General features: G+C 39.4%; 1 protein-coding gene across 18 annotated transcripts in view; it reads left to right on the top strand.

Moving 5' to 3' along the window:
- Window positions 1-12,873, top strand: part of ppip5k2 (diphosphoinositol pentakisphosphate kinase 2) — a 151,975-nt gene that overhangs the window by 71,263 nt on the left and 67,839 nt on the right. For all 18 annotated transcript variants that reach the window (XM_087998756.1, XM_043710134.2, XM_043710153.2 and 15 more), the window contains 3 exons: window positions 7,833-7,974; window positions 11,644-11,867; window positions 12,470-12,597. In XM_087998756.1, the coding sequence (XP_087854882.1) occupies window positions 7,833-7,974; window positions 11,644-11,867; window positions 12,470-12,597 (494 nt within the window). The remainder of the gene's footprint in view (window positions 1-7,832; window positions 7,975-11,643; window positions 11,868-12,469; window positions 12,598-12,873) is intronic.

The following is a 12,873-nucleotide window of genomic DNA, read 5'->3' as shown; positions in this document are numbered from 1 at the left end:
ATAGCCACAACCCTGGCAACATCCTTCTAAATCTTTTCTGAATCCTTTCAAGTTTCACAACATCTTGCCTATAGCAGAGAGACCAGAATTGGATGCAGTGTTCCAAAAGTGGCTGAACAATATCCTGTACAGCCGCAACATGTTCTCCCAACTCCTATATTCAATACACTGACCAATAATAGCAAGGGTACCAAATGCTGCTTTCATCACCCTGTCTACCTGCAACTCAATGAACTATGAACCTTCACTTCAAGGTCTATTTGGCAACATTCCCCAGGACCTTACCATTAAGTATATAAGTCCTGCCATCAATAGCCTTTCCAAAATGAAGCACTTCACATTTATCTAAATAAAGCTGTCTCAGCCTCTCGACCCATTTGTCTATCTGATCAAGGTCCAGTTGTACACTGAGGTAACCTTCTTAGCTGTCCACTACACTACCACTTTTGGTGTCATCTGTAGATCTCCAAATCATTTATATAAATGAGAAAAACCAATGGACCCAGCACTGATCCTTGCAGGTCACAGCTGGTCCCAGGCCTCCAGTCCAAAAAACAACCCTCTACCGCCATCCTCTGTCTTCTGCCTTCAGGCCATTTTTTCTTATCCAGCTGAATTCCATGTGATCTAACCTTGCCAACCAGTCTGCCATATGGAACCTTGTCAAATGTCTTTGCTGAAGTCCATACAGGCAACGTGTATTGCTCTGCTTTCTTCACTCATCTTTGTCAGCACTTCAGAGGTTAATGACACACGATTTCCCACATGCAAAGCCATGTTGATGATCCCTAATCAATCCTTGTTTTTTTCAAATACATGTAAAGTCTGTCCTTCAGAATCTCCTCCAACAGCTTAACCAGCTATAGTTCCCTAGCTTTTTCAGATCAGCTTTCTTAAATGATGGCATCACGTTAGCCAACCTCCAGTCTTCTGGCACCTCAACCATAGCTATCGATGATATGAGTATCTCAGCAAGGAGCCCAGCAATTACTTTCCTAGCTTTCCACAAAGTTCTGGGCAGTGCCTGATCAGGTCTTGGGGATTTATGCACCTTTGTGCTTTAAGACACCCAGCAACACCACCTCTGTAATATGGATTTTTTTTTGGTATCACTTTTATTTATCAAAGTTCTCTAGCTTCCATATCCTTATTCCACAGTAAACACAGATGTGAAATACTCGTTCAGTATCTCATCCATTTCCGATGGTTCCACACATAGGTAGTCTTTTTTTTAAGAGGGCCTATTCTTTCCCTAGTTACTCTTTTGTCTTTTATGTATTTGTAGAATCTCTTTGGATTCTCCTTAACCCTATTTGTCAAGCCTATCTCGGGTCTACTTTTGCCCTCCTTATTTCCCTCAAGTGTACTCCTACAGTCCTGAGACTCTTCTAAGGATTTACTTGATCCCAGCTGTCTGTACCTGACATTTACCTCCTTTTTCTTGACCAGAGCTTCAATTTCTCCAGACATCCAGCATTCCCTAAACCCACCAGCCTTGCCCTTCACACTAACAGGAATGTACTGTCACTGGACTTTCTCATCTCATTTTGAAGGCCTCTCACTTTCCAGCCATCCCTACACTTGTCAGTAGTCACCCCCAATCAGTTTTTGAAAATTCTTGCCTAATACTGTTAGAATTGGCCTTCTTCCAACTTAGAACTTGAACTTTTATATCAGGTCTTTCCTTTTCCATAACCATATTTTAAGCTAATAGAATTATGTTCATTGGCTCCACGGTGCTCCCCCACTGACACCTCAGTCACCTGCCCTGCCTTATTTCCCAAGAGTAGGTCAAGTTTTGCACCTTCTGTAGCACCGGTCATTCTGCTATAATGTGCGTTTCGTCAACAAAAATTGGCTGTAACACGATTGACGAATCAGGAATGCTGTTTCTAAAGCATCAATTTTTAAATCGTGTGTTCACTATAACATGATTGCATCGCCAACACTTGAAGTGCTGTCTTTGTTGCTTGATCTTTACATAGCATGGGGTCACACAGAGCACAACCATTACATTATAGAAGAACTACCTGTAGGTACATCCATATACTGAATAAGAACATTTTCTTGTGCACACTTAACACATGCCTCTCCATGCAAGCCCTGAACACTTTGGCAGTCCCAGTCTATGTTTGGAAACTTAAAATCCCCTACCATTACAACCCTATTATTGTTACAGATAACTGAGATCTCCTTACAAATTTGTTTCTCAATTTCCCCCTGACTACTGGGTGAGCTATAGTAACATCCCAATAAGGTGTTCATCCCTTTCTTATTTCTCAGTCCTACCCAAATACCTTCAATGGATGTACTTCGCAGAATATCTTCCCTAAGTACAGCCGTAATGCTATCACTAATCAATAATGTCACCCCCCTTCCTCTTTTGCCTCTCCTTCCTGTAGCATTTATACCCTGGGACATTAAGCTGCCAGTATGGTCCATCCCTGAGCCATGTTTCTGTAATAGCTATGATATCCCAATACATGTTCCCAATCATGCCGTGAGTACATCTACCTTCACTGTCAGGCCTCCTGCATTGAAATATATGCAGTTTAATTTATCAGTCCTGTGTCGTTCTCTGCTTTGTTCTTGCCTGCCCTAACTGTTTGACTTGCTCCTTTTCCCAACTGCACCAATCTCAAACTGATCTCCTTTCTCATTATCTCGTTGGGTCCCCCAGCCCACTACACTTTTAAAGCTTCTGGGTAGCACTAGCCAATCTCTCCACCGTATTAGTCTCCTTCCAATTCAGGAGTCCTTAATGACCCAGAAATGTGAATCCTTGCTCCCTGCACCAGCTCCTCAACCACATTCATCTGCTCTATCCTCCTAATCCTATTCTCACTAACACGTGGCACCAGGAGTAATCCAGATATTTTTACTATCAAGGACATACTTTTCAACCTCCTGCCTAATTTCCTGTATTCTATCCTCCAGAACCTCGACCTTTTCTATTCCTGTGTTGTTGGTACCAGTGTGTACAATGAACATCTGCTGGTCGCTCTCCCCTTTCAGAATATTCTGCACCCTCTCCGAGATATTCTTGGCCTTGGCACAAGGAAGGCAACATACCATTCTGAGATTTTGCTATTGGCTGCCAAAACATCTAACTGTGCTTCTGATGAGAATTCACTATCACAATCAATCGTTTGGAATCTGAGTTGTTCTTTGTTGCAGTGGAGCCAGCCTCAGTACCAGAAACCAGGCTGTCAGTGCTACATTCACCCGAGAATCCATCACCCTCTACATTTTCCAAAGCAGTATGCTTGTTTGAGATGGGGGTGGGAAATAGCAACAGGAGACTGTCTGCTTACCCCCTCCTACCTTTTCTAAAGGCAACCTGACTGTATTTGCAGTTTTTCTCCCTTCCTGAAACCACCATCCATCACACCTGGCTCCTGTAAATTCCTTGTTGCTTCTAATTGCCACCCCAACCAATCCATGCAATTCGATAGGATTTGCAACCAAACGCACTTACTACAGACATGATCATCAGGAACATTGAAATTCTCTCTCATCTCCTTCACCTGAGAATAAGAGCACATCACCCTACTAAAAGCCACCTCTGCACCTTAACAATCTGCAGACCCAGAAAATAGCACAGTCTTACTGCTTTAGAAACACTGCTCTCGGATAACTTTGTACATTAATTTTTTTAAATATAAAACTTATCAAGAGACAGATCTCAATAAAACATATATTTTATAAAACCTACTCATAATTGTAGTTTTACAAAAAAAATTGGTTTTCAGTTCTATAAGAGTTTTTTAAAAAAACACTTAGCTGATTCATGGCTATGAGTAGTTCCAATAATGAGGTCTCTTCCATGATCAGCTGTGAATTTCACTACTGTTTGTTGTTCTTGGACCTATCTCTGAATTTCAAGAAGGCTTGTAACTTCACAGGCAGTAGCTGGTCAGTTCACTGCTCGTTTTTTCCTGAATTTTGGAGCAGTTCTCTGACCAACGTTCCATGTGGTTTTAGGCTCTCTCTCTTTTCTCCAGTATAAAATGTTTTAATCTTTTATTTTTAAGTTCCAAAAACAAAGCAACTGTTTATAATACAATAATTCCTCCAAGAAATCAAAGAAATTAGCTGCATCACTCAAAACACCGCCAAACAAGGAGCAGCTCTTACAGCTACAGTTTTATCTTGTTCACCATTTTGGCACATGTAAAACTTGCATTATGTAAAATTAGCATAACCATATTCAATCAATTTAGTAACGGAGTCAGTTTCCAAAAAAGTAAGAATTTAAAAGAAATATCTAAATGTGGAGGCAGGAAAATCAGACCTGCTCCTCCTGGCTTTGTGGTAATTTTGAAGACTGTGCCTGATGGATTCTGGTGTGACAACAGGTGCAGCTTTGACCTCATGGAGCTAGTTGCCTGACTGGCTACTTGCCAGTATACTAATAACTGGCCAGTATACTAATAACTTTTTGATGTCAATCGTCTGGTGATTTAGAGGTAGCAATGTCATTAAATTTCAAGGTATAATCATAAGACTCTCTCTTGATTCAGATAGAAACAGCCTGGCAAATGTGTGGTGCAAATGTTATTTGCCATATGCCAAGCCTGAATGTTGTCCAGACTTTGCTGCATTTAGACGTAGGCTGCTTCAGTATCTGAGGAGTTACAAATGAGGTAGGCAAAAGTGAAGACTGCAGATGCTCGAAACCAGAGTTTAGATCATAGTGGTGCTGGAAAAGCACAGCAGGTCAGGCAGCATCTGAGGAGACGAAAATCAACGTTTCAAGCAAAAGCCCTACATCAGGCTTTTGTCCGAAACGTCGATTTTCCTGCTCCTCGGATGCTGCCTGACCTGCTGTGCTTTTCCAGCACCACCATGATCTAAACCCCGGAGTTACAAATGATACTGACTATTGTACAATAATCATCAGTGGACATCACCACCTCTAACCATATGATGGAAGGGAAGTCATTGAAGTAACTGAAAGTGATTTAGCCTAGGTCACGACCTTAAGGAGCTCTACCAGTAATGGTGTGGGAGCAAGGTGATTGACCTTCAACGAACAATCATCTTGCTTTGTGTTAGGTATCATTCAAAACAGCAGAGTTTTCCCAGTTTCGTCTTGAGTCCAGTTTTGCTCGGACTCCACGATTCCACACTCAGACTGAAGGCTGCCTTGATGTCGAGAGCAGATACCCTTACCTCTGAGTTTAGTTTTTATCCATATTCAAACCAAGGGTATAATATGACAGGAGCTGAGTGGCTGTGGTAGAAGCCAAACTGAGCATCATTGTGCAGGCTATGTTTGAGTAAGTGATGCTTGACAACATTGTCATGAACACATTCCACTGCTTTGATGACTGAGTGTAAACTAGTGCAATAATTAGTTGGATTATATTTGTTTTCAATTTTTGTGGACAGGACATAACTGAACAATTTTCCACATTGCCAGATATATGGCAGTGTAACTACTGGAATAGCAGGGTTGGCACACAGTTGTTTCTGGAGCTTATTCTTCATCACTATTATCAGAATGCTGTCAAGGCTGATTACCTTCAATCATTTCTTGATATCCCATTAAGTGAATCACATTTTTTGACAGCTGTCATCTTTGTTGCCAGGCTTAGGAGGAGGCAGAAATAGATCATTCTCTTGGCCCTTCTGTCAGAAGACGTTTGAAAATGAATTGGAGTCATGTTTTACATTAGTGTATTGAGTTCCCCCATCATTGAGAGTAGGTATACTTTTGGAGCCGCCTCCTCCAGTGAACTACTTAATTGTCCATCCCATTCATGACTAGTGCAGAGCTTAAATCTGGTCCGTTGATTGTGGGAAGCAGTCCTGCTAAATTTCTTTAAATTTATTCTACGCAAACCTTCAAGGTCTGTGGGCGGCAGTGACCTCCAGAGAAGTCAGTGGTGTCAATGGCATAAGGACATCACCGTTGTGCTCAGATGAACCCTTGGAGTGTCTACCCATGCAGCCTAGACTGAACATTGATGTGCGATCACTTAGCCTTGTCTGTCACATGCTGCTTCCACTGTTTGGCAAGCAAATAGCCCAAGTTGTAGCTTCATTAAATTCCCACCTCCTCTTTAGGCAGGCCCTCCTGTGCTGGCATGATGGTAGTGGGGGGATTTGCCAGGCCATGAGTTTATAAATATACCTGCTGCCTTTCTCTTTATGGTTGATAGAGGTTGCATTTTTTGGTGGTGCTGTTAAATAAAAATTGTTTGAATTGCTTCACTGTGCCAGTATAGAGAATAAGTGTTTAAGATGGTGGTTGCACTGCCAATCATGCTCAGCTGGGTTGGCAGTAAAAGCAAAATTTTGCAATTGCTGGGGATCTGAAATACAAACAAAAATTGCTGGAGAAAGTCAACAGGTCTAGCATATCTGTGGGAGAGAAACAATTAATGCAAACCATTAACACTCTCGCTCTCTGCACAGATGCTGCCAGACCTGCTAAGCTTCTGCAGCATTTTCTGTTTGAAAACTGAGTCAATTTGTATGCCCCTTGGATCTAATTTTATCTCTAATTTCTATAAGCCATGGTCAGGTAACCTTTCCAGTTTTATTTTTGTGGCAGACAGGAATGAACAATTGTTACAGTTTCTCTATGCGCTCTTTAAACGTTTACCAATGCCTAACCACTCTCATCCTTTTAGTTACCCAATTTGTAAAAGCCAGCCAACTCCTCAACTCATCATGGTTCCCTTTGTTTAAATGCAGGACCCCTAATTTCAGAATCAATTATGTTACACTCATCTTAATGAAGACTTCTATCATATTATGGTTAAATATTCCCAAGGGGTCTTGCACAGCTAGGTTGCCAATTATTCCTTTCTCGTTACATAATTCCCAGTATATGACTTGTTCTCTAGTTGGTCCCTCAATATATTGATCAGAAAATCATCTAGTATGCACTCCAGGAATTCCTCCTGTCCATCTCTGTTACTGATTTGATTTGCCTGATCTATATGTAGATTAAGGCTACAGCTGTACCTTTATTCGTTATGCATCTAATTCCCTAGTTAATGCCTTCCCCAACTTTATCACTACATTTTGGGGTGGTCCATTATTGTTTTCTGCCCTGTTTCCTCTGGGTTAGTGCTGTGCTCCTAACACGCCAGGGGCAACAGGTAGGATCCAAGCTGCTTTTGGGATTGTCTTGTATGCCAGTGTGAGGTCAGTGAATGGGTGATGTCACTGCTGACCTGGTGGCACAGCACAAGATTAAATGCCAAATGTGGACTTAAAACAAGAAGATAGTGCATACAAAAGGATCAAATGTAGAAACAGAAAATGCGGGAGATAGAATTAATGATATAAAAGCAACTGGAAATAGCTTAAGACTACCAAGTGGGGAAGATCCACTCCACAATGTTACTGGTTGTCTTTTTATTTAAACCTTTAAGAAGAAGAAAGGGTTCCGTCTCCCCTTTCTTAATTGAAAAGGCAGTCTATTTAACTAGACAGCAAGCCTTCCCTCTGATCACTAATGAAACAATTCAAGGAAAATCACTTTTGGGGAACTGATTCCCACAAGGACAAACTATTGATTCTCATTGGTCATTAAGACTGTTAAACCAGGGGGCATTTCCTCCCCCAAGTCAGAATCGTGACTTTTCTCTGCATATTCTCTCGTGTGAAAGAATGAATCATTTGTTGGTTAATGATCAGAAATTGTTCTTGCTGCTGCTTTTTCTTTCTTCCTTCCTCTTTTTCAACTGTTACATTCTTGCCTTTTTGTTCCATTACTTTCTCCCAAAGAAACTAATTTAAGTAATGAATAGTGTTTCTTAATAAAGTTTTGATGTTTATTATGGTGCATAATAGCTAATATTTTTGTTTTTCAGCTTGCTCCTACAAAAAACAGTTCTATAATTAGGTCGATGCAGCTAATCAAAAACCCTGTAAAGACCTGTGATAAGGTTTATGCCCTAATTCAGAGTCTGACATCCCAAATTAGACAGAGGATGGAAGATCCCAAATCAGCTGGTAAGTTATTTCTATTGGACTTTGATAATGGAATGGATGCTAAAAGAGAACTTGAAGGCTTTAGAAAAAAATGTCAAAGTACAAGAGCAGAAAATCAAAGGGACAAGGAAAACAAATTGACAGGGAGAGAAGAATGAAATAAAAGTATTCTACAATATCAAAAATCTTCAGTATTGTATGACTGGTTGGATTCAATACAGACTTTTGGGCACGTGGCGTTATGGTAAAAAGTCGAATGGATTATAAAGATTAAAAGGAAACAAACAGAGATTAGCACAAGGTTAAAAAGTATTCTGTAAGAATCTGAGTTGGCACCACTGCTGTCCGTTCATTATAGTAATGATTAAGACGAAGAACAAGTAATTAATATCAAAATTTGCAGATACCAAGTTGAAGTTTGGAGTATAGTTGGCAACTAGGATGCAATATAATACAAAAAGACGTTAGAAAACTTGCGGATTCAGTGTGTGGCTAAATGGGAGAAGAACGTTTTGATGTGTTTTGGTCGAAAAATTAACGTTTTGGACATGTGGCAGAAAACTGATTAAATCCATTTTCCCATAACAACTGTCTTGTGATCACTCCGCTTTTAAGCGGAAAGTGTGTGTGTGTGCATGTGTGTGTAAACAATTAGAATAACCAGCAGCAAGTTTCTTCTCACTATAAATTGGGAAACTAGTGTTGTTTATTTATGCAATCATCACACAATTTAACGTCATAATTCACCCTGTTACGGACACAAATATACTCAAAGAATACAGTTGAAGACAAGTGCAGAATGTCAATTAACTCAGTTAGCTACATGGCTAGTGTGTGAATCAGGTTAACAGCAACAGCAAGAGATTGAAACCCTTTGGGTTGTTGTGGAGCTGTGGTTATGTTCCTGCCTCTGGGTTGTAAGATCCAGGTTCAAGTACTACCTGTCAGATTTGTCATAACATGTCCAAACAGGTTGCTTTTTAAAAGATTACAAGAAGAAAGGTTGGTTCATAATTAACTGGAAAATACACATGAAGAACTTGTGTTAATTCCCCAAGTATAGTATCGGTGACTTCAACTGAAGTCGGATGCTAAAATCGTTTTGGGATTCTTTCAAAATGGTGGGAAAGATGGTCATGAAGTTAGACATTTCATCACCAAGAGGTCAGCTTGTTGTATTGTTGGAATCAAAAGGGAACAGGCTTGGTAACCCTCTGACTTTATTTGTTATCTGTGTTGCTGCCTTTTCATATGTGGCTCCTCTTACTTTCTGCAGTCAGCATTTAAGGAATAAACATAGCTGCCTCACTAAGTGACTCCTCAACTTTATTTTTCCAACATAGTAATGGTCTTGGTTGATTTAGCCACATCCTGCTTTATTCATTTAAGACTCACATCTTGAGGGGGTTAGAATAATCAACTCCTTTGTTTTAAAAGAAACCCTTCAGTTCAGGAATGTCTTCTATGGAGTTAGCATGTGTGATCAACAGCTCTGTCTGGAATTTATCATTTTGTCCTTGAGAGGCAATTTTTGGATACACAAGTGAAGTCATCTGACCTTCAGTCATCTTTGCATCTTTTATTAAAAAAGTGGACAGTTTCAAAGACAAACGTTGAATTAGTTTGTATTTTTAAAGCTAGGTGTATGGAATATCTAAAAAGAAAGTAAAATGCTGGAGGATGTCAGGAGGTCTGGCAGCATTTCGACTGAGAAAGAGTTAACATGATTAAAACTGTTAAAACACAGGAGACCATTCGCAGACCAGCTCCTCAAATGAGCATCATTACCTAGTGCCAGTTTCCTGTTTTCTTTTCTACCGTATCTTTTCACACTATATCTATCCAAATAATCATTCAGCCCCTCTAGATTGCCTCAACTAAGCCTGCTTCACTGCATTTGCAGCAGTGCCTCCATAACCTAATTATTTGCCACGTGAAATGGTTTTCCCTTACTACTTTTGCATATCACTTTAAATCTATGCCCTCTCATTCTTGTTCCTTTCACAAGTGGATACTGCTTTTCCCTATCTACTCCCAGCCAGCCTGTTCAAGATTTTAAAAACTTCTATCAAATCGAAACTTGAACATAGGAGGTTTAACCCATACGTTTGCTGATGACATGAGAATTGGTCATATATTAAATATCAAGGAGGAAAGCCTTAGACTACAGAATAATGTAACTAGGCTGGTCAGATGGATAGGCAAATGGCAAAAGAAAGTTAATCAAATGAATAATATGAGGTGATGTTCTTTGGGAGGACTAACAAGGCAATAGGGTACATGAGTGGTGGGCCCTAGAAATTTCTAAGGATTAGAGGGATTTTGATCTGCTTGCCCTTAAGGCAAAATGTCAGGTGTATAAGAGGGTTGAGAAGATATATCTGATCCCTCCTTTGATTAATCAAGGTATTGATTACAAGAGTAAGAATGTTGCGATGCAGCTGATAAGATATTATTTAGGCCACAGCTGCAGTACTGTGTGCGGTTCTGGTCACCACACTGAAGGAACAATTTGATTGAACTTGAGAAGATGCAGAGCGGGTATACCAGGTTGTTGTCTGGACTGGAATGTTTCAGCTATTAAGAGATCTAAAAAGGCTGATACTGCTTTCAATAAAGCAGGGAATACTGAGGGGTACCTGATTGAGGTGTACACAATTATGGGACATAAACAGGATAGATAGAATCTTTTCTCTCCGAGGCATCAATAACCAAAGGACATAGATTTTAGATAAAGGCGGAGAGGTTTAGGGGGTGATTTAAGGACTCCATGCCCTGAGAGTGGCAGGTATCTGGAACTCACTGCCCAAAAGGGTAGTAGAGGTATGAACCATTTAAGTACGATTTAGATGATCACCTTGAAGCTCCATTGAATACAAGATTACAGGCCTTGTGCTGGAAACTGAGACTGGAGCAGAAATGTGTCTGATTACTGGCATGAGAATTTGGAACAGAATTCAAACTCTGGCACTCTGAACGCTTCACTTGGGACTTTTTATATCAACTATGAGTTCTGGGAGGAGCTCATTGTAATTAAAAAGAAGTTGTAGCTTCTGTATCAAAGGTAAATGGAAATGCAAGAAAGTATCCCAATCCCAGCAGCTCATCCAAAAATTCAGTTGTCTGTGCTATCCTGTCTTATTTGCAGCAGAACCTTTTGATCACAGATTGTCTTAACAGTTACCTACATACCCTCTAAGCCCCTTTCAAACATCTCAGAAGATGAACAACAACATATTTGTGAATTAAACAGAGTCAGTAATGTATCTCAATTTGCCGACAGTACTAAAGTTGGTGGGATTGCAAGCTGTGAGGCCACAAAGCTGTAAAGCGATACAGTAGATGGGTATAGTTGAATGTGCAATATAGGGAAGTGTTAGGTTCTACGCCTTGGTAAGAAGATTAGAAAATAAGTACTTTCTTTTAAATCCTGAAACTTACACATATTCAGAGGGACTAGGCATAATCTTACAAGGAAAATAAAGTTTGCATTCCATAAATCCATATGAAGTAGAATCAGAAGTAGGTCAGAATTAGGAAGGTAAATGACTGAAACCTAGAGCCTCTGTCTTAGATTTTTCACTTATCTTGCTCATGTTAATCCAGCATGTTCCTTACAAAGTTAACTTTTTAAAAAATCTAAGATGAAGTTTTTGACACCAGTAAAGTGTTTTCTATGTGTATATATAGATATTCAACTTTACCATAGTGAATCGCTTGAGTTGATGTTGAGAAGATGGGCTAAATTAGAAAAGGATGTCAAATTGAAGAATGGGCGTTATGATATCAGCAAAATTCCTGATATCTACGACTGCATAAAGTACGATGTTCAACACAACAGTTCCCTACAACTGGAGAACACAATGGAACTGTACCAGTTATCAAAGTCTTTGGCCGACATTGTGATACCTCAGGTAATGAGCCTAAATGGAAACTAACTTGGCTACTTTTATTTCTCTGTGAGGAAGATGCATTATTGACTGTTTTCACCTTTATACTTTTTTAACTCTTTCTCCGACGGGCCATTCGTCAGATCTTGCCTTGTGACTTCTCATACCTATACAACTGAATATTATTGAAGTAATAAAATTGGTGTTTTAGAATGTACTGAGGATGTGAAAAAGTGTATATAAATGAAATTTTTTAGTTAGTATTTATAGTTGTTTGTAGAAGCTACTTACATTATTTGCTTCTCATTTTCTTAAGTGCTCTTTAAAATACAGAGCAGAAAGGAAAAGTAATTTATGCAACACTCAAAAGCAAACTCAAAGCTTATACTAATTAATTTGAGTATTGCTGAAAAAAGATATGCTGTCAAAGCTTTTTCTTGCATTCGTCAGGGCAGATTCAATAATACTATACTTCAAAGGAAGCAGCAATTTGTATTGCATGAGAAAATGTTGCTGCTGTTGAGGCATTACAGTGAAGAATGTATCAGGGCTATGATTCAATTCTTGGTTTTTAAAAAAAAAATAAGTTTTTTTTTCTTGCATTTGCTGAATTTTGTTTTGTTTAGGAATATGGCATCACCAAGGCTGAGAAGATGGATATTGCCAAAGCATATTGTACTCCTTTGATAAGGAAAATTCGTTCTGACTTGCAAAGAACTCAGGATGATGATACTGTTAACAAGCTCCATCCACTGTAAGGGTTTCTGTATAGTTACTCATTTTCTAAGGAGTTTGAACAATAGTAAGTTTTGTATTTTCAAATCTTATTCAGATGTCCAATAACCTGCAGTATTGCTTGGATAGATGACTCCACAGAAGCACACAACACTCAAGGTTGTTTTTGATCACTTCGTTAATATACTGGTCACATAACTGATGGATTGATTTAAAGAATTGTCCAAATGAGCAAAGGCAGCTTTGTGTCCAACTTAATTTCAGAAGGCTAGAAAATTCGTTTTAATCTTGAATA

Source organism: Chiloscyllium plagiosum, unplaced genomic scaffold, assembly GCF_037043375.1.
Source record: "Chiloscyllium plagiosum isolate Xiang-an unplaced genomic scaffold, Cpla_swu_hap1 HiC_scaffold_2, whole genome shotgun sequence".
Classification (NCBI taxonomy): Eukaryota; Metazoa; Chordata; class Chondrichthyes; order Orectolobiformes; family Hemiscylliidae; genus Chiloscyllium; species Chiloscyllium plagiosum.
Note: the sequence above shows the minus strand (reverse complement) of the source record. Positions and strands in the feature narration are given on the sequence as shown.